Below are 23,796 nucleotides of genomic sequence, written 5' to 3'. Positions count from 1 at the left end.
ACCAGTGTACTGACAATAACCACACCAGCAGTGCGTGTATAAGACAGCTTTAATAAACTAATATGTACACTGAGAGGTCTCGTCTCTCTGCAAGACGAACCTGGAAGGCTAGACTGTAGCTCTGGACTGCTTGATACACAAGGTCATCGGGATGACCCCTGGTGACCTAGTGGTATAATTACATATCACCACAACCAGAGAGTGGCAGAACCCTGTCCTCAGTTGGAAAGGCAGGAATATGGAAGGGTAAGCCTCTCTGAGCCTCTTTCAAACAGTTCTGGGCATGTGGATCAAAGCCAGCACTGGCACACATCTGCACCAATGTATCTAACTATTTTTGCTGGGTAATTGTAAGGTTCTGCCAAGGGCTTACAGTGTTAATGGCTAAAATAGACAAAAGAAAATATGCAGTGATCAGAATATATTTTTCTGCATGGCTCTCAGACGCCATCTAGTGGTACATTATGTTTAACAACTTCTCCTTTTGTAAATTTTAGAAACATTCATATATATTTAGTGGAAATGTAACAATTTGTGGCTACTTGCTGCATGACAAACAGGACATAGCAGTTGCTGAAATAAAAAGAGCAATACAAGAAGTGAGTGATCCAGTAGAATATTCAATTAACTACTTGTCCCAGAAACTCTATTCACGCAGTTTGTTGAATATAGTTGAATTTAATTCTTTATTGTCACATATACAGGTACACGATCCTTTATCTGGACACCTAAAATCTGGAAAGCTCCAAAATCCGGCAAGTGGGGACCGGCGGTTGGGGAAGGCAGCCGGGGGACCGGCGGTCGGAGGAAGACGTCCGGTGGCTGAGGGACCGGCGGTCGGGGGAGGCGTCCAGGCAGCCGAGGGACCGTGGTCGGGGGAGGTAGCCGTTGGGGGAGACTGCCAGGCGACTGGAATGGCGTGGGGGGTAGATAAGCAGCACAATTCAGGAGGGCTTTCCGAAATCCGGAAAAATCCGAAATTCGGAACATATTTTCCCCCAAGGTTTCCAGATAAAGGATCGTGTACCTGTACCAAGATATAGGGAAAATATTTATTTTATGTTTTATCCAGGCAAGTCAATCAATGCTTAAGTGCAGCAGGTAGTGCCACAATATGACAAATGTGCATGGTGTCGTATGACATTCTGTCAAAGAGTGCAGGACATCGAGTTACAAGGGTAAAGTGCAAGGTGTAAAGAAAAGCACTGTTAGAGCAGCTCAGGGCATCATCTTTTACCAATGGGAGGTCCATTTAAGAGGCTGATAACTGTAATAAAGAAACTGGCTTTGAATTGTGTTTTCAAGCTGGTGTATCTTCTGCTTGTTGGAATGGGGATAAGAGGAGTACGTCCGGGATGGGATGCGTCCTTTATTATGTTTAGTAGCTTTCCTGAGACAGCAGGAGGTGCTGGCAAAGTCGATGGAGGTTGATTTGTTGGTTGATTTGAGAAACTCTCTACAGTTTCTTGTGGATACTGTCTACACGGACTTTAGTAAGGCCTTCGACAAGGTCCCGCGTGGAAGGTTAGTCTGGAACGTTCAGACACTAGGCATTCATGGTGAAATAGTGAACTGGATTCGACAATGGCTGGATGGGAGAAGCCAGAGAGTAGTGGTGGATGATTGCTTCTCAGACTGGAGGCCTGTGATTCCTGGTGTGCCACAGGGATCAGTGCTGGGACCATTGTTATTTGTCATCTATATCAATGATCTGGATCAGCAAGTTTGCAGATGACACTAAGATTGGAGGGACTGTGGACAGCGAAGAAGATTTTCAAAGCTTGAAGAGGGATCTGGGCCAGCTGGAAAAATGGGCTGAAAAATGGCAGATGGAATTTAATGCAGACAGGTGTGAGGTGTTGCATTTTGGAAGGACAAACCAAGAAATGAATGGTAGGGCACTGAGGAGTGCAGTAGAACAGAGAGACCTGTAAATATACATATATAATTCCCTGAAAGTGGTGTCACAGGTAGATAAGGTTGTAAAGAGAGCTTTTGGCATATTGGCCTTCATAAATCAAAGTATTGAGTACAGGAGTTGGGATGTTATGGTAACTTGGTGAGGCCAAGTTTGGAGTATCGTGTGCAGTTTTGATCACCTAACTACAGGGAAGTTATCAATAAGATTAAAATGGTGCAGAGAAAAGTCATTAGGATGTTACCCAGACTTCAGGAACTGAGTTACAGGGTAAGGTTAAACAGGTTAAGGTTTTATTTCCTGGTGCGCAGAAGAATGAGGGGAGATTTGATTGAGGTATTTAAAACTATGAGGGGGATAGACAGAGGAAATGGAGGTAGGCTTTTTCCACTGAGGTTAAGTGAGATACAACCAGAGGACATGGGTTAAGAGGGAAAGGGGAAAAGTTTAGGGGAACATGAGAGGGGACTTCTTCACACAGAGTTGGTGGGAGTATGGAACTTGCTGCCAACTGAGGTCACGAATGTGGGCTCAATTTTAACATTTAAGAAGAATTTGGACAGAATACATGAATGCAAGGGGTAGGGAGGGCTATGGACTGAGTGCAGGTCAGTGGGACTAGGCATTAAAAAATGGTTTGGCACAGATTAGAAGGGCCAAAGGGGCCAATTTCTATGCTGTAGTGTTCTATGGTTTTAAGTGACTCCCAGACATGTGTTGCTGCTGTCACAGGACAGCCCCTGCTTGAGTTGACATGCCACACACATGGAAGATCTGAAACCAAAAAAATGCATTCTTCACAATCCATTCAAGAAATCTCTAATATCCATTTGTTTTACTTTTCAAAGTAATGAGATTGTGTGGCACTTCATTTAACCACAACTGCTTCGACTGCAACTGGAATAATGCATATAATCCCGGCTGCTGCACTCCAGAAAGAGTGTAAAGCTTTTCGAACTCAGAGAAAGATTCATTAGAATGAGTACAGAAATGAGGACGTTGACACTGAAGAAGCTGCAGTTGTTCTCTTTGGAAATTGAGGGAATTTGCTGCAGATTTATAAGATCGTAAAGGCTTCAGACAGGAAAGAGAAAAACTGTTTCCATTTGCAGATGGTTCATGGGAGCAGATAAAATAGATTCAAAATGATGGGCAAAAGATAGAAGGAGGATGTGAGTAAATGATCATGATATCAGACTCTGCTGTAGGGTGGTAGAGACAGGAGAGATCTTTGAAGAGGGAATTACACTTCCTGAGAAGACTGAACTAGGCAAGGCTACTGACCACCATTTTGTCAACCTTCTATAAGAGCGTCCTGGCTGGCTGCAACAAAATGTGGTACGGTTTCTGCAGAGAAATGGATTGGCGCTCAATCCACAGGACTGTAAGAGTGACAGAGAGGATCACTGGAGTCTCCCTCCCCTCCTTGCCTCATCGATATTATCTACCGGGATTGATGACCCCTTCCACCCTGCACACAGACTCCTTCAGCTGCTCCCTTCAGGAAAGAGATACAGGAGTATCAGAACCCACCAGGCTGAGGAACAGTTTCATCCACAGTCAGTGAGAATGCTGAAAGACCAAAGGAACAGCTCGCACTAACCATCCGAGAATCTCATATTCATGAAACAATATTTATTAATTTATTTGTATCGGTAAAATACTTGTCCTACATATGTGTTATTTGTCTATATGGTTATGTCTGGTTGTGTGTCTGCACCAAGGCAAGAACGCTGTTTCGTTGGGTTGTTCTTGTACAACCAGATGACAAAAACTTGACTTGATTTGACTTGAACAGATGGATGAGGGTAGACACCAGGGCCAGAGGGAAGAGTAGGAGATTGGGACTCAGTGAATTTCTGCACAAAATTCCAGCATGTACATGATGGGCCAAACAACCTTGTGTGCCATTAACTTTTGATATCTTCTACTTGATCTATATAACTCCATGATTCTGTTGTTCTTTTTCACTGACCTAGAGGTATCTATTAGTCCTTACACATTGGATGAATATCTAACTTCTGTTGAATTATTTTTCATCGTGAAAAATTTTGTGTGTTGCAGATCTTTGATTCAGAGGTGAAAGATGTTGAAAGAGACGTGTGTTTCATTGATATTGCTTACGATGAAATTTCAGAGCGTTACTACAAAGATTCTGAGGTAAGTGAGGAAATATACCTGAACATTTGGGCAGAATGGAGCTGCAGTGCAAAGAGAGAGAAGGAGATTTCAGGTTTCTCAGATTTATTGTCAGAGTACATATATGACATCGCATACAATCCTGAGATTCCTTTTTTCCTGTGGGCACGGCAGAATCACCACTAAATGGTAGTGCAAAAAATAAACGGAACACAGCATAAATGTGTAAATAGATAATGAATGTAAACAAACTGACTGGGCAATACAGAGAGGACCAAAAGAAAATCAAATCAAGTGCATGAGTCCTTAAATGAGTCTCTGATTGAGTTTGCCATTGAGAACTCTGATGGTGGAGGGGTAGTAGCTGTTCCTGATCCTGGTGGTACAAGTCTTGTGACATCAATACCTCTTTCTTGATGGCAGCTGCGAGAACAGAGCATGTGCTTGGTGGTGTGGGACTTTGATGATTACTGCTGCTCTCCGATGGCAGTGTTCCCTGTAGACGTGCTCAATAATGGGGATGCCTAATTCTGCATCTTACCCTCAAAAGATGCAGATATTGTTCCATCTCCTTCCACAGATAACAGTTGTTTGCCTTACTCTGAATGAAACTTGCAATAAATTGGAAGATTTTAACAACAATATCGAACTAGAAAAGTTATTAATTTGTAGAAAAATAGAATAATAGTGTAGCATCCAGGAGAAAATGCAACTTTAAAAATATGTGACTAACGGTGAAACTGGTTAAATTCAAGCATATTCTTTTCTGCCAAGAAGTTTGAGGCAGCTGCAGTTCAATTCCTATCCCTTGTAAGGAATACATTGCACCATAGAACTTTTCAGGACAGAAAATAGGCCCTTTGGCCCTTCTTTGTGCTGAACTATCATTCTGTCTCATCCCACTGTCCTGGACCCAGACCATAGCCCTCTCTGCAACTCCCATCCAGGTTCCTGTCCAAATTCTTTTTAAATGTTAAAATTGAGCCCACATTTACCACTTCAGCTGGCAGCTCGTTCTGCACTCCCACAACTCTCCATGTGAAGAAGTTCCCTCTCATGTTCCCCCTAAACTTTTCCCCTTTCACCCTTAACCCATGTCCTCTGGTTTGTATCTCAACTACCCTCAGTGGAAAAAGCCAACTTGCATTTACTTTATTTATACCCAAGTTAATTTTGTATACCTCCAAAAAATCTTCCCCCCCCCCCCCCCCCCATTGTTCTACACTCCAGGGAATGAAGTCCTAACGTAACAGGCCATTTCAGCCCACCAGTCCATGCCACCCAATTTACACTCAATTAACCTACACCCCCGGTAGGTTTCGAACAGTGGGAGGAAACTGGTGCCCCCAGGGAAATCCCACACAGACACAGGGAGTACATAAAAACTCCTTACAAACATTGTGAGATTCAAACCTTGGTCCCAATTGCTGGCGCTGTAAAGGCATTGCGCTAACCGCTATACACTTTGCTTAACCTTTCCCTGTAACTCAATTCCTCAAGTCCCAGCAGCATCCTCATAAATCTTCTTTGCACTCTTTCAATTTTATTTACATCTTTCCTGTAGTTGGGCGACCATAACTGCACACAATACCTCAAAAATGTCTTATATAAAAAAAATGGTGGTGCTACCAGATTTACTGCAACTGCAGCGCTGCTGCTGGTCTGGACCTGCAGAGAGTAGGGAGAGGAGACACAACGCTCCTCCGCGAGGTTCTACCGCACAGTCCAACCGCCATCATTCAGATCTGTACAGGCTTTAAATGGCTGGTTAAAGGAGCTGATGGTGGTTTTATTTTAAAATCCCATGACCACAGTGTCTGGGCCCAAGATGGTGGCACCTGTGTTCAGCAGTAGCTTCAAGGGAAAGCAGAAGACTGGTGTAGTGCACCAGAAAGTGGGGAGACCATCCCCCGCTTGAGAAGGAGAAGCAGAGGAGACCCTGTGGAATGTGACCACAGGAGTGGACGAGTGATGGGCTCTGCGGCTGAAGAACATAAAAGTGGTGAGCTGTTAGTGACTCAAGGTGAGGAACCCACGCAGGCTGCAGGCTGTTGGTGACTGCGGTCAGAGGACTCACACCAGGCTATGGACTGTTGGAGACTGGCTCAAGACTGGCTGAAGGAGTGCCAGGTCTTGAACCAGGATGCGTGAGGCTGCCAAGGGCACTGAAGTCTTCCTGATCACGTCAGAGGTTTGGATCTGGAGTTCAGGTTGCCAATGGTTTGGACTGAAGTGTGTGTGGCTGCAGAGGCTGCAGGAGCGCTGGAGGTGAATCTACAGATACCCAATGACTCTGGGGGACTCTCTTTTGCTTCTCTCTCTCTGACTATAAGGAGCACCGGGCAATTTCTACTGATGCTGATTCTTTTACTTCCTTACAGCAGACTAAAATAAATTTTGTGTAATATTACACCTGTTTTATTAAATGACAATAAAAAAATGTTGAATTTTACCATGGGGAATGAAACCAAAAGCTGCCATCATTCTCGTCACATTTTCTGTCCTTTATTTCTTGCTGAGACAGTCCTTCATAGCTTCCTAAAACCTCAGAGCACCAAAACATAACTTTTAGCAAGAATTTTATTCCTCCTTCTGGGAGGACCTGGAAAAAATTTACAAAAGTGGATTTTCCACAGGGTCCAGAATTGTACCCTCTGGAATATGAGTTTTAAACTGCCCAGCTACCAAATTCAGTTTGTGCAGGTCGCCTTGTCGGTAACCCAGGAAGGGTATGGCAGTCACTCCCAATTAAATATGACACAATAGAATACGGAAATCAGAATTGTATTTTCCCTGGAGAAAATCACATACAATTTAAGGAGGAAATATGGCACATTTATTAGGGTGTGGCAACGCTATCTACAATACATTGGTACACAGATATAATTCTACTCCTTCTGAATAAAGGAAATGCAACAATCCATGCCAGTAGTGAAATGATTGAGATCAATGAAATTGGTCATGGCACAGATGAGATGTTCTTGTATTTTGTTCCTTATCTTTTTTGTTTTAGGTTTCTTTGGGTTTTTCTTAAGTTCCCTTAAGGGTTTGTGACTTTACTGATATTTGGTTCTTTATGTAATCTTTTCTTTGTTGTATTAGGGTACAGGAGGGAGGGGAGAGAGGTTGGGGAAATATATGTTATATACTATTGTTGAAAGAAATTGTGTTGTTTGTTTGGATTTGTATGGTGTATTTGAAAATCAAAAGTGAAATATTCAAAAAAAAATTTATTTCAATGCATTGCCTCTTATCCTTCTAATCTCGTGAATGTAGTAAACCAGTCTCAATCTTATCTCTCATCCTGAACTTGTTTAATTTCTCTGCCATTTTCTTTTACCCAATGTAATTTGTCTGCAAGAGATTTGTAATAACCTGAGGTCATCTTTTCCTTTCTAGCTGCTTATAGAACCTTCAGCAGTCTGTGTGTCTCAGTGGACAACTCTTACATTGCATTTTCCCTTTCTTTAACAACAGTGTGGAACCTTTTGCTGAATTCTGAAAATCTTCTCAAGCTTCAGACTTTCTACTTATTCTGCCAACTTCATGCACCTTTTCCCTTAATATCATACTGTATTTAATATATCGTAATAGGCACCACTGGACCACTTTTCATTTTTGTGCCACATCAAGATGTATGTTTGTTATAGACCAGACACCTCTCAACCTTTTTTTGACTAGCCCCCTTCCCCCAGGACTCTGTTCAAAGTTTATGAGCCCCCTTCCCTGTGAAGCAGTCAAGTTTTGATTTCTTCTGTACTGTCCCCTACTGTCTGCACAAAAAAAATTAAAAATATTTATGTTATGTGAGATTAAAAGAAAACAAGGGTCTTATTTAAATTTGCTGTGGCCCCCCCCCCAAGGTGGGGGGGGGGTGGGATGTGGGTGCGTAGGGCCCTGTCGACAATGGCTGTTGTACACTCTGTATTAACTCTTCGAATGTTAGTTACTTCATGCTTACAGGCATTTTGAATGTAGTTTTTTAATCTTTCATACCAGTTTTTTTATTCAGATTGAAGACATGATATAAATTGAACTACAACCGAGAAAGATTACTTTTCTCCTGTGGCTCTTAATGATGAGATCATCAGATTAGACTCTCTAATTCAGTGTTTGACCTAAAATTGCCATTATTCCTCAACACAACAATCGAGAAAAAAACGCCTCTTATATGTTCCATAATCTTTTCTCTATGCTACTACTGCTAATTTACACTATTTGAATTCCTTATATATAACGTCTTAACTTACCACTTCTGTGTGTGGACCTATGTATAACTTCCACCAATCCTTTCTCTCACTTGCTTTTCCTGAACTCAAACAGATTCTGCTTCTTGATTTTTTTTCTGAGCTATGATCCTTTTTCTTGACAGCTTTTATCTAAATCTTTAACATTAGTTGCAAAATCAAACTGCTGGAGGAACCCCAGTAGTTCAGGCAGCATCTGTGGAGGGAAGTAGACAGTTGATGTTTCAGATTGAGGCTCTTCAACTGGACTGAGGTCCTCCAGCTTGAGTTTTGCATCCGTGGTTCTTGCACAGCCTCCTATCAGGATGCCCACTTTGTTTTCATTTTGCCTGCCCCTTCTGAAGGGTAAAAGTTCTGGAACATTTAACTACAAAGCCTGTCACTTTGCAACCGCATCTTGGTCATAACGATGAGCCTCATTTATTTCTATGTGTGCTTACTACTGTGTTTAATTTCCAAAATTAGACTTAATTCACAATAAATTATTTACAAGAAAGAAAACCATTCAAGGTCTTTTCACACCCTTAGTGTCAATCATATCTATACATTTCCATCAATGTACATTGTTACATTTGTTCTCTCAATACACCATTACACCACTGTGGCACTTTATCACTTCTCTCCCTTCCCCCCCCCCCGCATTCTTTGAGGGACTTCCCCTCAGTCTCAGCCCCTCAGTGCCCAGTAATGGGAGGACCCTAGACTGTGGCATTTCACCACCGTGCTCTTGCATTGGCTGGGATTCCTCACTGACATCTCTGTGTGCTGAAAGACCAACAAGTTTCGGGCAGACCAAAGTGCATCTTTTACTAAGTTGATGATCTTCCAGCTGTTCTGGATGTCTGACTCTGTGTGTGTCCATGGGAACAACCCATCGATCAGAGAGTCCTCTGTCACGCTGCCGCTGTGGATGAACCGTGACAAGGACCCCTACCTCCTTCTCCACACACACTTAGCAAATCAGCTTTCAGTAAAGAGGTGGGCAACTGTCTCCATGCCACCACAGTCATCTCAGGGACAACATGAGTTGTGGGTAATGTTCTGGTTGTACAAGGATCTGACCAGGAAGGCTCCTCTCGCTGCTGGCCAGGCCCAGTCCTAGTACAGCACCATCTTGTGAAGAAGAGATAAGATTATGGTCTTGTACACTGTCTGGCTGCTCCCTTTTAGCCAGAGGGTAGCTTCAGGAACAAGCTTCACACAAACCAAAAGTGACAGCCGTCATCTTCCGAGACTCTTTGCCCTTGGACACATTAGATGGTGCCTTTGGCTCCAAATATAATTAATCAAATTTACTTACCCCACTATTATGTAACTTAGAATTCTGTTTCACATCCCACCTATGTCTACAAGGCAAAACGTGCTGGGAATCCAAAATATAAACCAAAAGAACTCAAATTTCTGAGCAGGTCAGGCAATATCTGAGTTTATCTTCATATGCCCACTAACTCTGTTGGTTTCTATGTCATTGAACATGCAATGGAAAGATCCTTTATATTCAAGATTCAGAAGTGCAAAGGGACCCTATATTTTTTCATGTCACCATCCCAAGCCACGGTGCTCAGAAATACTCTTCCCCAGATATATGCTTCTCTTCTGTGAGGATTTAGCTCCAGCCAGCATTCACTTGCATCAATTCTGAATCTCCATTAACCAAAACAAACTATTAAATAGCAACACTTCAGTGTCTGGGCAGAAATCTCTTGTGAATTTGAAGATTTATACCTTGTAAATCTGGAGCATTTAAAGCACCAGCATGTCAGTCTAATATACAAAAGTGCTAGAGAATCTCAGCAGGTTATGCAGCATACATATCCAATGTTTCGGCCCCTTCATGAAGGTATGAGCAAAAAAAGCAGGCAGGTGCCTGAATAAAAAGGTTGGAGGAGGGGCAGGAGTAAAAGATTAACTACTGCAACATTCACCACTCTGCATCCCCTACATTATTTCAATGACAGCCATGAATTCAAGCAATAATTGTCGAACTTAAAAGAAGGATGTCATCCATTTGTGCGGGTTCTTTCATTTTCATCGACAAGTAGAGTGAATGGTTCTGGATCCGCTTAATGAATCTCCAAATTCCAATGAACCTATGCTATATTTTGAGTCAGAATTGTTTTTCCTATGTAATTTGAATTTTGTATCGTAAAATCATTATAGCACAAGAGGAGGCCATTCATACCAGAAAGTTGATGACTCAATCTGACCAGGCCTGTTTACTCACTCTCCGTCCAGAGCCCTGCATTTCCATGCCTTCAAACGTTAATGCAATTCTCAAAGCCAGAATTGAATCTCATCCACCACATCTTCAGGCTTTGCACTCTAGATCATAGCCATTTACTGTGTAAGTTTTCTTTTGCCTCACCTCCTCCATGAAACTGGGAAGGATTGGGAGAACTTAGCTCATCATTCTGCATTTTTTATCCCAACATCTCAAGCCAATTTCAAATGTATCCTGTCTATTTAAAGTACAGATAGTTTTTTTTTAACTGCCTTTATCTTTAATTTTTTTTTATATTTTAAATTTAAATTTATACAGCACGGTAAAAGGCCATTTTGGCCCACGAGTCCGTGCTGCCCAATTTACACCCAATTAACCTACAACCCCTCGTACATTTTGATCCATGGGAGGAAACCAGAGCCCCTGAGGAAAACCCACACACAAACAGAGGGAGAAATTACAGACAGCGTGGGACTCGAACACCAGTCCAAATCACTGGTGCTGTAAAGGCATTGTGCTAACCTCCATGCCAACCGTGCTGGTTATATCTGGTTTGCAGAGATGATCTGACTCTCACCTGGGAATGCGTAATTTACTTTTCCTTTATATTCCTTGCTCCTTCCACCATATAATGTTATCTTGCTTGTCCTGCCCTCATGCTGTGATGGGAACTACTGGTGGATACAGGAAAACAATGAGGGTTAATTTCACTCAATCCATTACCTCTGAGACTCCATAGGTCACTGGTGAGGCCTCACTGTGTATAGTTTTGGGTGCCTTTTTTGAGAAAAGACAAGCCGGTGTTGGAGGGGTTTCAGAGAAGATTTACTAGAAGGATACTGGGAAAGAAAGGGTTAAAATATAAGGAATGATTGTCGGCTCTTGGACTGTACTTGTTGGAGTACAGAAGGATGAGGGGGGACCTCATAGAGGCATTTTGAATACTGAAAGGCCTGGACAGAGTCGATGTGGTAAGGTTGTTTCCCTTGGTTGGGGAGTCTAGGACAAGAGGGCACAACTTCAGGATAAAAGGGTCTCAATTTGAACCAGAGATGTGGAGAAGTTTCTTTAGCCAGAGAGTCATGAGTCTGGGTAACTTGTTGCCACAGACAACTGTAGAAACAAGTTTGTTGGGTGTACTTAAGGCAGAGATTGACAGGTATTTGATTAATCAGGGCATCAAGGTTTACAAAGAGCAGGCCAAGAGTGGGGTTGAGTGGGAGGATAGATCAGCCAGGAGTGGGGTTGAGTGGGAGGATGGATCAGCCAGGAGTGGAGTTGAGTGGGAGGATGGATCAGCCGGGAGTGGGGTTGAGTGAGAGGATGGATCAGCCAGGAGTGGGGTTGAGTGGGAGGATGGATCAGCCGGGAGTGGGGTTGAGTGGGAGGATGGATCAGCCGGGAGTGGGGTTGAGGGGGAGGATGGATCAGCCGGGAGTGGGGTTGAGTGGGAGGATGGATCAGCCAGGAGTGGGGTTGAGTGGGAGGATGGATCAGCCGGGAGTGGGGTTGAGTGGGAGGATGGATCAGCCGGGAGTGGGGTTGAGTGGGAGGATGGTTCAGCCAGGAGTGGGGTTGAGTGGGAGGATGGATCAGCCGGGAGTGGGGTTGAGTGGGAGGATGGATCAGCCAGGAGTGGGGTTGAGTGGGAGGATGGATCAGCCGGGAGTGGGGTTGAGTGGGAGGATGGATCAGCCAGGAGTGGGGTTGAGTGGGAGGATGGATCAGCTCATGATAGAATGGCAGTGCAGATGGGCCGACTTCTGATTTCAGATTCAGATGTGCTCGACATACACCTCATAATCCTCTATTTTCTTTCATCCATTTGCCTGTCTAAGAGTCTCTTAAATGCCCCCATTGTTTCAGTCTCCACCGTTTCCCCTGACAAGGCATTCCAGGCACCCACACTCCCTGCTTAAAAAAAACTTACCCCAATGTCTCCCCTAAACTTCCTTCCCTTCACTTTGTACAGATGTCCTCTGGTGTTTGCTACTCCCACACTGGGCTGTCTACCTTATCTATGCCTCTCATAATCTTCTAGACCTTTATTAAGTCACCTCTCATTCTTTCAGCCCATGAAACCCATGCTGCCCAATTACACCCAATTAACCTACATACTCCATATGTTTGGAAGTTGGGGGGAAAACTGAAGTACCCAGAGGAAACCCACGTGGTCACTGGGAAGAATGTACAAACTCCTTAGAGTCAGCACTGGATTCAAACCCGGGTCACTGGCACTGTAATGGCATTGCATTAACTGTTATACTAAATGTGCTGTTTTTTGCAAATGCTCTTCCTCATCTTCAGATGAACGGAACCATGATGGATGTCTCCCTCTCAGCCATTTTCACTGCCGGCCGTCCTTGCTTTTAACCACATTGTCTGTCATAACATAAGATGGTTAACAGAAATAGGCAAGCAGGTCTCCAAAACTCATGATAACTATTTGAATAATTATTTATTCAGCAGTTTAATCATGCCATGGAGCAATGAATTTTGGTTTATAGCCTTTCTTGCAAATAGACTGACACTAAAGGGGACTCCTAGACTGTCAGAACTTTTGTAATGGCAGTGTTGCAGCTAGTGTGGACCCAGTGGAGTGGGGAGCGGAAACACAGCACTGCTCCAAAGGATTCAACTTCTCAGTCCTAAAGCCATGCAGGCTTTTCAGAGCCTTTTAAAGGAGCCACCAGCATATGTAAGTGAAACTGTGCAAATGCCAATGTCTGTGCCAAAGATCACGGTGCTTATACTTGGCAGCAGCCATGAGGGGTTGCAGATTTCGGGGAGCAGTGGACTGGTGCAGGGTACCAGAAATGGCGAGAACTCCTGCTGAGAAGATGACCCTACTATGGAGATGGACCAATGAGGGGCTTAGTGGCCAAGGGACCCACACAGGCTGCAGGCGACTTGCAGTCAGGGGACTTGCATGGGGTGCAAGCTACTGGAGACTGGCTCATGAGAACCAGGTATCAGAGCCAGGATTTGGAGGATACTGTGGAGAAAAAGCCCTCCTGAAGGGACTCTGGTGCTGAAGGCTTCCTGATCATGTCAGAGGTTTGGATCTGGAGCTCAGTTTGCCGAACAGGAGTTTGTGTGGTTGCAGTGTCTCGAAAAGGACAAGCAAGTGAAGCTGAGAGCATGGGTATGAAACAGATGAGGCTGGAACAGAAAAGATTGGGGGTTGAAGTTGAATGAGTGGAGGGATGGCATGATAGTTAGGGCAAGGTTAGAAAAGGTTGGGGGTTGGAGTTGAATAAAAAGTGTTTCGGTGAACAAGCTACAAAAGAAAAAATTAAACCCACCAAGTATTCCCATGTGTACTCTGAAACCCATTCGTTGCCATTCAAGTCTTTCCTGATCTTTATTGCCCATCTCGGTCCCTGCAAAATGAACTTACAATCCTCATTCAAGTACATAAAGGTTCCCCCATTCTGACCTACACTGCCCTAACTATCATGCCATCCCTCCACTCATTCAACTTCAACCCCCAATCTTTTCTGTTCCAGCCTCATCTGTTTCATACCCATGCTCTCAGCTTCACTTGCTTGTTGCACCTCTCTCTTTCTTCAAGACCCTTATCATAACCTAATACTTGACTCTTGTGAGTTTAGTTCTCAAGGAATGGTACCTGATTTTTCACCTCTTTGAAGCTTGTTATGATATTTTATTGCATTATGAATGATACATCAATTCAACTTGTGCTTTTTGTTCTCATCTCTGTACAATTATACCATATTATGCTCTGCTGTTTGAGTCCATTTATATTGGTCCAATTGACCTATTGATCTGAATCTTCAACAGATGACCACTGAGAAATCTTTGCCTTCAGTAATGATATCAAGATAATCAACATCCTCAGACAAATGGTGCCATCTTCTTTAGCTTCGCTTTTCATTCAAATTTAATTTTTTTTATATTAAATTTAGACATACAATATGGTAACAGGCCATTTTGGCCCTCAAGCCTGTGCTGCCCCCAATAAATCTACACCCCTGGTACGTTTCAAATGGTGGGTGGAAACTGGAGCTCCTGTGGAAAACCCATGCAGACTTGGGGAGAACGTACACACTCCTTACATATAGTGTGGGATTCAAACCCCAGTCTCAATCACTGGCGCTGTAACAGCGTTGCACTAATTGCTGCGCCAACCTTACCACTCGATGCAAATTCTGTACATTAAGCAGGAAATTTTCAATTTTAATAAATTAGTAACCAATTTTTTTCAATAAGTATTGGCTGAAGGCATATTTCATTCATTCAGATTGTATGGTTTTACTGCTGTAATTCTTTCTTACTTTTAGACATTTGTGTCTTTTGTCAATGGTTGCTTAAAATGATTGATTGTCTCACTGATCCAAGGCCCAAGTTTCAATAAAACCTATCAGTTGATGGACTCTGTTTATTTGCATGAAGCTTTTATAGGACCACAAATTTCTGGTGATTGGCTAATTGACCAGATCACTGAATTAGCATTGCCTTGCTAATGGTAATTTGTTCAAGCAGTTCTGCAAATCAATCAATGAACTAATAAGCAGATTTTGTCATCAACAGATGTTACTTCTTTGCTTTGGTTTTTCTGATCAAATCTGTTACAGTCTAGAGGGAGATGGTGTTTATCTGGGGACATTGGACTCTGTTCACCATTTTAAGTTGGCAAGTGAACGCGGAAATTAATTGCAGGAAGTTGCACCGTTCCTCGAACCTTCCCCACCAGATCAGAACCTTAACTTCGCTTTTTTACTTATCCCTGGAAACATTCTACCTTCTTGGTCATCAAATATCTATCCAACTCTCACAAGAATATTCAAATACTCTGCTTCTACTATCTCTCAAAGAGAGTTCAGAACCACCCCACCCCCCACCAGAAAAAAACCACCTCATCTGTGTCTTGAGTGAACTATCCATTCATTTTAAACAATTACCTCAAGTTGTAGATTCTCCCATAATAGAAAACATCCATCCTTTAAAGACCCTCAAGATCTTGTGTGTGTTTGTAAGATGGCAGCTCAGCTGTTGAGAGATCTAGATGTTGATTTGTGTTGTCTTGAGAGGACACCAGTTGTATTTCAAACCCATCCATCTTCCCATCTCACACTCTTCACTTCCCAGTGTCTGGAATAGAGGGCCCTTTGGCCCATCACATTCATCCTGACCATCAACTAGTGGAAACACAATCCTGGAGAAACTCAGCAGGTGAAACAGTGTACTTTACAGAGCAAAGACAAAGATACATAACCAATGTTTCAGGCTTGAGCCCTTCATCTAGGATCTTTATCTTTGCTCTGTAACTGTTTCACCTGCTGAGTTTCTCCAGAATTGTGTTTTAACGTCAGCCACGGTGTCTGCAGATTTTCATGTTTTACTTCACAAACCTACCTGTACCCAGTCCACTATCAGGATGAGAAATCTACCCTGTATTTATTAATATTCAATGTTCTTGTCGTCTTGTGCATAATATTGAAAGAGTGTATCAATAAAATATTTTGATCCTGAGCAACACTGACACAATGGGTTCACTTGGGTTTAAATAATTTTAAATAATTTACACATTTTACCCAGTGTTATTGTAAAGTAACAACCAGAAAATGAGATGATGAGGTGGGATCAGAAAAATGAGAAGATTTTATCGGCCTTGTATAAACCTGGCATCAGTTTGATTTTTATCAATTGTTTTAACGAGAAAAGAAAATTTTTTGGATGGGCTTTCTTGCACGATACAACATACAAATTCCTATTTGAAGCTGACAGAATAGCTGTTCCTTACCAAATTGATGACTTAATGGAGAAGCTTGATGAAGAAAATGCAGTGGACTCTAATAAAATGTGATAAACTACCACATATAAAGGCTGTTAACAAAACTGTCCATGGAATAGGAGTGTCAGTGCCTGTTTGGTTAAAAATAGGCCGGCTTAAAGGACAAAATCAGTTGTGATTAATGATTGTTTTTCAGACCAGAAGATAGATCTGATAAAAAGATCATTGACTTAATCTTTATTTTTCTCTGCATATTTCCACTATTTTCTGTTCTTGTTTCAGAATTCCAGCATCTGCATTTTTTTGTTTCCATTTTGACACTGTTCCTCCCCCCTCCTTTTTATTCAGGGGCTTGTCTGCTTTCTGCCCTCGCCTTGATGAAGGGCTCAGGCCCGAAACCTTGGTTACATATATGCTTCCTATGAACACTGCGTGAGCTGCTGAGTTTCTCCAGCACTTACGTGTCTTAATCCTCAAGGGCTGCAGCCTTCTTGATGCATGCAATTGATCTGGATATTGAAATACAAAGTAACATTTAAAACTTTGATTCTGGTATCAAATGTGGAGGTGTGGCAAACATTGAGAATGACCCCATGATGAGCTAGGTGAGGAGAATTTCAGAATTCAGATTTATTGTCAGAGTACATATATGACATTACATACAACCCTGAGATTCTTTTTTCTGCGAGAAAGGCAGAATTACCACTTATTGGTACTACATGTACACAGCGTATACATGTAAACAAATAAAAGAACAGTGAACAGAATGGGTGGATAATTAACATGTGGAATATGAGGTGATGCACTGGGCAGAAGGGGTTTGGAGAAGAAATATTATCTTATTAGTATGCTTCTGAAGAGTGTGTAGGTAGCAGGATAGATTGAGAGATTAGTTACTTAAGTACATAGGATCGTTGTGTATAAAAGCAGGGAGGTTATGCTGAATCGTTATGACCCTCTGGTTCTGCCACAACTGCAATATCACATCCACTTCTGATTATCAAACCTCTAAAAATTATGTAAAGCTCCTTGAGAGAATGTAGAGGAGATTTATCAGAATGGTTCCAGGGATAAAGTGTTTTAGCTACAGCAGGTTGGCAAAGCTGGATTTTCTCCTCGGAGCAAAGAAGTTTGAGGGAAGGTGTTGAGGTTTTGTGTTGTTAAATTAACAAGACTGCCTTACACCAGTCACATCACATTAGATAAGGGATTGAAGTGAGAAGAATTTTTTTTAATGACAGAATAACTCTTTGGAGATCCATATTCAAGAGAGTAGGGGAAAACTCAGTCCCTGAATATATTCAAAGCAAAAATAAATGGGCCTTTGGATATTGTGGGTCAATGTAGGTTAGTACAGGAGTATGATCCTGAAGTGAAAGGTCAGCCATGAATTTAGTATTTGGCAGATCAGATATGGGTGATCAAATGGGCTACTCCTCTGTTTACTTGTCACGTTCTTATGGTACAAGACTACCGGACACACCTTGAAGTTTGAGCAAGAATTTGGGGGTGGGGGGGAATTATTTTTATCCAGCGAGTAACAATGATCAGGAAACAGACAATCGGTGAATTCAGAAGGAAGCTGGATAACACGATGGAAATAAAGTTGCTCAGCTATGAAAATGGAGTGGGTTACAGGTTTGAAGATGGAGTGGTTACAGGTTTGAAAATGGTGTGGGTTACAGGTTTGAGGAAGTGCCTAATCATGAAACATCTGCATTGGAGTGATTCAGCTTTTCCAGAACTCCCCCCTCCCCAACTTACATCCTCTGGTAACTGGTGGTCAGCACCTGCTCAAGAATGTGTGTAAATTAGATTTGTTTTATGTTATGCTTCAATTGCAAGGCAGGTAATGATGTACACTGGAACCATGAGACTAGCAGATAGTTATATAATGGAGTGGTGGCATAGTGGCACAGCTGATAGAAGCCACTACCTCACAGTGCAGGAGACCTTGGTTCAATCCTAACCTCGGGTGCTGTCTACATGGAGTTTGCTCCTTCTCCTTGTGAATATGTGAGTTCCTCCCAGGCTTCCTTCCACATCCCAAAGACATGCAGGTTGGCAAGTTCACTGGTCATTGTCACCTGCCCCCAATATGTAGGTGAATGGTAGAATCTAGGAGGAGTTGATGAGGATGTGGGTGAATAAAAATAAATACAGGGGTTAACATCAGTGGGTGATTGTCTCTCAGTATGGACTCAGCAGCCTGAAGGATCTGGACCTCTCAATGACTCTTTCAAAATGCCAGAGCTGCCAGAGCTGCTGTAAGGGCAGCAGACCCACAGACATTCAGGGACACTGAGGGGACTCTCTTTTTGTGACTGTAAGGGCACTTCAGGCAATTTCTGCCAATGGCAAATCTGTCTGCCTTACAGCAGATGTAAGTAAATTCAGTCTAATATTGCGCTGTGTTTATTAGATGCCAATAAAAGAAAATTGAGCATATCAAAACAGTCTGAGTAGTATGAAATTTGTGGCTGAAGTACTAAATTTGAATCTGTGTCATCACGTGTTACAGAGACTTAAAGGTACCCCATTAAGGAGAGCCAACAATACAGATTGCAGCCATTTCATGTACAACCCTATACACTCAAGGGAAGCCACACTATCAGAAATGTGAAACCTATTTGTTTCTCTTCCTTGGAATGCAATGATGTATGTTGTTTCTGAGGAAGAATATGATAAGACCAGATGATTATATAATAGTGTGTTAGAAAAACTAATGAGGCCAAATAGGATTTCAATTAAATTTCTAATGTTACCTATTTAAAATAAGGTTAATCTGTCAGAGATGTGAAAAACGATCACATCCATAAATCCATAAATTAGTCTGCATTTCTTAAGAACATATTGAAGCACCAGGTTATGAATTTCAAGAAGCAAATAATCATTCATCCACATCTTGGTGATGAGTGCTCACCTCATTCCAAAGACCTAATAAACTATATAGCGCAGTTCCCAGTCAATGTTATCTCATCCATTATTAGACCCAGAATGAAGCTCTGAATTAAATAATGATTTATCAAGCAATCATCAATACAAAAATAAATTATAATTGAAGATTATGCCCAGATGCAGAACCAACTACAAAATGATAAAGCAACCTGCAATGCTTTGATATGTTGATATGTGGGACTGTGGATCAAAACTAATGAGAAGGCTTCAAGAATGAAAATAAATTGTGCCAGAAATGAATGAAAACCTCAATTTGAGAGTCATTAAGGGCCAATGTTGTGAATTGCCAAAGTATTTCATTAGCTGCACAAAGAAAATGGGTGACTGCTTATTTTTTTTTAAAAATAATTTAGAGATACACCACAGTAATGGGGCCTTTTGACCCACAAGCCCGTGCTGCCCAGTTCCACCCAAATGACCTACAACTCCTGGTATGTTTTCTAGATGTTTCCACAAGGGGAAATATCCTCTCTGTAACTACCCTGACCTGATCCCTCAGGCCCTTATATGTTCCAGAATAGACAAGTCTCACCTGTCCATTGTCTCCACATAAAACAAAGACAGAAAAGCAAAGTGTCAGCAAATTTCTGAGAATGGTGACAGTGCTTCCACAGTGAAGGTTACAGAAGGATCAGAATCATTTAAATGCATTTTTAACTTGTACTTATAAAGCCCAACAAGAGAGGGATTGACCATTCAGTGTAGACATTCATTTCCTGAAGAGCATAGGAATGCTGAAGAAGCTTGTAAATTGGGAGTTTGAGGTTGGTGGGATCTTAAAAGTGTATGTTCACCAATCCCTAAAGACAATGAAACAGCAAAATAAGATGATTTAGAAGGTATAACAATGCAAAAGATATCAGCAGGAATCAGCCATCAAGTGCTTCAGGCCTCCTCTGGATGGTCTTTTCCTTCACCCTCATGTTCCTTCGATATACAAAAGTTGATCCATCTCAAAATGAAGTAAAAACACTCCAAAATGCTGGAGGAACTCAGCCAGTCTTTCAGCGGCCAAAGGAGCCAAAGATATCTTGCTGACATTTCAGGTCTGAGGCCTTCTTCAAGGAATAAGCAGAATGAACAAAAAGCAGGAAATCTCAGAATGCAGACAGGGCTGGTTGGGGGAGAAGCTCAGACCAACAAAGGGTGTGAATTTGTTGATGAGGGGAGAAGTTAGAATTGATTTTGTCCGTCTGAAACAAGATAGGGGAGAGGGTGAGAGACAGAGCTGAGGGATAGCAACTGGGGAAGAAGTGAGGGGCGGAGGGCATTTAATGAAACCCAGAGAAGATGATATTAATACCATCCGGTTGGAGGGTGTCCAGACGGAAGATGAGGTGTTGTTCCTCAAAATTAATGAAATCAAATGAATGAGCATCCACAAGCCTTCAAGGAGAGAATTCCCCAAATTCACAGCCCATTGAATGAAGAATTGTAATGCCAGACTATGCTGTCTAACATGTGCTTTGTGACGTGCGACTGGAACAGAGTTTGAGGATGAGACCGCATTTAGTAGGTCCTCGCCTGAGCATGCAATCCATGTGCTATTCTAATGGAAGATGCTATTTTAATGCCCAGTAACATTGAGGTTGTGCAAATTACACTGCAAAACAGAACTAAAATCTCCTTGCCCACTGTGACATTTCACTGTGTTTCAGGACCTCAGGTATTTTAAATCAGAGAAGACACAGCGAGGCATGCTAAAAGAAGGTTGGAGGGAAACTCAGAAGCCTATCATGTGCTCCTATAAACTGGTGACTGTTAAATTCGAGGTCTGGGGACTTCAGACAAGAGTGGAACAATTTGTACACAAGGTTAGTGAAAAACAACTGAAATATGAAACAGCAGACAAAATTTTGCAAGAAATTGCAATTGTCCGATATAATCTGTTCTCAGAACTGTTCCAATTTGTGACGGAGATTGTCTTTCCACAGCTCACACCTTCTGTCCTGATCACCTCGGCTCCTATCCCAGCATCTTCTACCCTTTCTATCCTTTTTGCCTGAACTGATTGAAGGGTCCTGGTCTGAAGTGTTGGCTGTACATTTCTGCCCATTTGTGCTCCCTGACCATAAATAGGGTTCTCTTCGGCCACAGCTACGAAGGGGCCTGTTCATCGGTTCATTTGAAATCATTCAGTCTCTTGTCCTTTTCCCTCCCAGCATAGAACTGTCTCAACTGCATTCACATCCCATATATATATGTATATATTTAAATAAATATTATTAATAAATAGTAGAGTCACAGAGAGTTATTTTGGAAGTCATTCAGCAGTCTCACCTCCTGTAGGAAGAAGTTGTTCCTCTGACTCTTCTGGATCTATTTCCTGACAGGAGTAGCTGGAAGCTACCAATTTCTCAACTCAATGCGCAGAGAACAGCTGCTGTAGAGCAGCCATTCTCAACAGGGGCCACAGCACATTTAAGGGGGTCTGAAATTATTTTTAAAAATTGTATTTTTTATATTGTTGGTAGGAGAGAAGTGTGGAAGAAACCACTGAACTTGACAGGTTCATTGGGAAGGGGGCCCATAACTTTGAGGAAGGAGCCCCAGCCACCACGAAGATTGAGAATGGCTGCTGTAGAGTGTACCAGCCCTCTGTTTAGAGTGAAAGTTAGCTCTCAGTGTCAGCCCAGGAGCCAATTTGAAATGATTTATTAGCCAATTCCATGTCTTTAACTGGCCTGGTCAGAATATCTGGGTGCTCATTTCCCACCCACCTCCCCCCCACCCCACCCCTGCACCACTTACAACAGGTGCCTGCAGCATGAATTAAATTAGCTCTAACCTCGGAAAATAGATTGTGATCAGAACAGATTCAGAGGAGCTGATGTTATTCCCATCCTGTGGGAATTCTGTCCCAATCCTCCGTCTCCTCATTTTGAAAATTAATGAAAAAGAACAACTTCCAAAATATTAAAATAAATTAAAAATGAGTTGATTTATATTTTATAGTAAGTATATAAAATTATGAGGGGTTTACATAAGGACTTTACCTGGGGTGACAGTAGTCAATACCAGATGATGTCAGTTTAAGGGGAGTGGAGGAAAGTTTAGGGAAAATGTCATATGTAGGTTTTTTACTCAGAGAGCGGTGAGTCCCTGGAATCCATTGCCAGGGACGGTGGTGGAGGATGATACAATAGGGTCATTCAGAAGAACAGGCACATGGATGTAAGAAAAATAGAGGGTTATTTATGGATGTGAAGGAGGGAATAGTTCAAATGAAAACACAATGCTGGAGAAACTCAGCAGGTCAAACAGTGTACTTTATGAAGCAAAGATACCTAACCAACGTTTCAGCCTTGAGCCTTTCATCAAGGAATGAGCAAAATGTCGGCAGGTTTTACTTCAACCACAGCGCCGGCAGATTTTTGTGTTTTACTCCAAGGGTTAGATTGATGCTGAAAAAGGTTTGCATAGGTTGCCACATCATGGGCTGAAGGGCTTATACTGTGTTGGAATGTCCTATATAAATTGGTGGCCTGGGAATCCTTAGAATATAAAACACTACAGCACAGTACAGGGCCTTCGGCCCCTGATGTTGTGCCGACCCATGTGCCGATTGTTTGATGATGTTTTTGTGTCGGCAGGTTATTCGGGATATTCTGATGATTGGCCATCGGCAAGCCTTTGCCTGGGTAGATGAGTGGTTCGGTAGGTGGAACTGTTTATCCCAGCTTTTCAGCAGGCTGTGAAGACACGATGCAAAACGACAACAAATCCACATTTCTGGAAGATTTTTCTGACCTTGTAAAATTATACATTTTAAGCCCTCCTGGAACATGTCAAATTATTCAGCAACATTTTCTGTTTTTTAAAGAGAGTATTACTTATTTCTACGTGGGTCATTTCTGAGCTGGGCTCAAAGAGGTAGGAGCAGAAGATTCAACCTCGGGTTTGTCTCCTCATGGTCAACTCCCATCTCCCCTCAGTTATAACTCAGAACTCAGGCTCTGTCTGTGCACTTGCCTCACTCAAGAGCTGTTGAAAATTGTTCCAGGTTCATTTGAAATCACTCAGTCTCTTGTCCTTTTCCTTCCCAGCATAGAACTGACTCACCTACATTCACACCTCATCTAATGTTCATGCCAAGATGATAAATTCTGTCTGTATGAACCTCCTGTGAGAGTTTCAAAATCAGAACCTATCTAATTTTACCTTCTGAATTTTTCCCCTTGAAGCTAACAGTGGGTAGGGTTATGCAGGAGACAAAAGTTCTTCAACACTTACTCAAACAGTCTATGTATGACCCTAGATACTGAATCAAGAAGGGAAATTGATAATGGAATCAGGTCTATCTGAGCCCAAATCTATCTTTTGCACTATCTCCACAAATAGGTTTCCAGCATGAGGCACTAAATACTAAAGGAATGGGTGTTCCTATCTTGAAGCAAACATTGTTTACCTTTTTCCAGCAGTTTCTTATTTCATTTACAGTAAAATCCCCATCATTCAGAATTCAAGCAACCGGCAAAAAAATTGCAGGAAATAAATAGGTAAAAAATACAAAAGTTTAAAATTGGTGCCCCCTAGCAGTCAGTTCACCAACCAC

The 23,796-nt window shown here is 42.1% G+C and overlaps 1 protein-coding gene across 8 annotated transcripts in view; it reads left to right on the top strand.

Moving 5' to 3' along the window:
• Positions 1-23,796, top strand: part of pitpnc1a (phosphatidylinositol transfer protein cytoplasmic 1a) — a 244,277-nt gene that overhangs the window by 208,862 nt on the left and 11,619 nt on the right. For all 8 annotated transcript variants that reach the window (XM_069929757.1, XM_069929756.1, XM_069929761.1 and 5 more), the window contains 3 exons: positions 3,983-4,078; positions 20,900-21,055; positions 22,835-22,898. In XM_069929757.1, the coding sequence (XP_069785858.1) occupies positions 3,983-4,078; positions 20,900-21,055; positions 22,835-22,898 (316 nt within the window). The remainder of the gene's footprint in view (positions 1-3,982; positions 4,079-20,899; positions 21,056-22,834; positions 22,899-23,796) is intronic.

The sequence above is a fragment of the Narcine bancroftii genome, chromosome 3 (assembly GCF_036971445.1).
Source record: "Narcine bancroftii isolate sNarBan1 chromosome 3, sNarBan1.hap1, whole genome shotgun sequence".
NCBI classification, from domain to species: domain Eukaryota; kingdom Metazoa; phylum Chordata; class Chondrichthyes; order Torpediniformes; family Narcinidae; genus Narcine; species Narcine bancroftii.
This window is presented reverse-complemented; position numbering and strand designations above follow the sequence as displayed.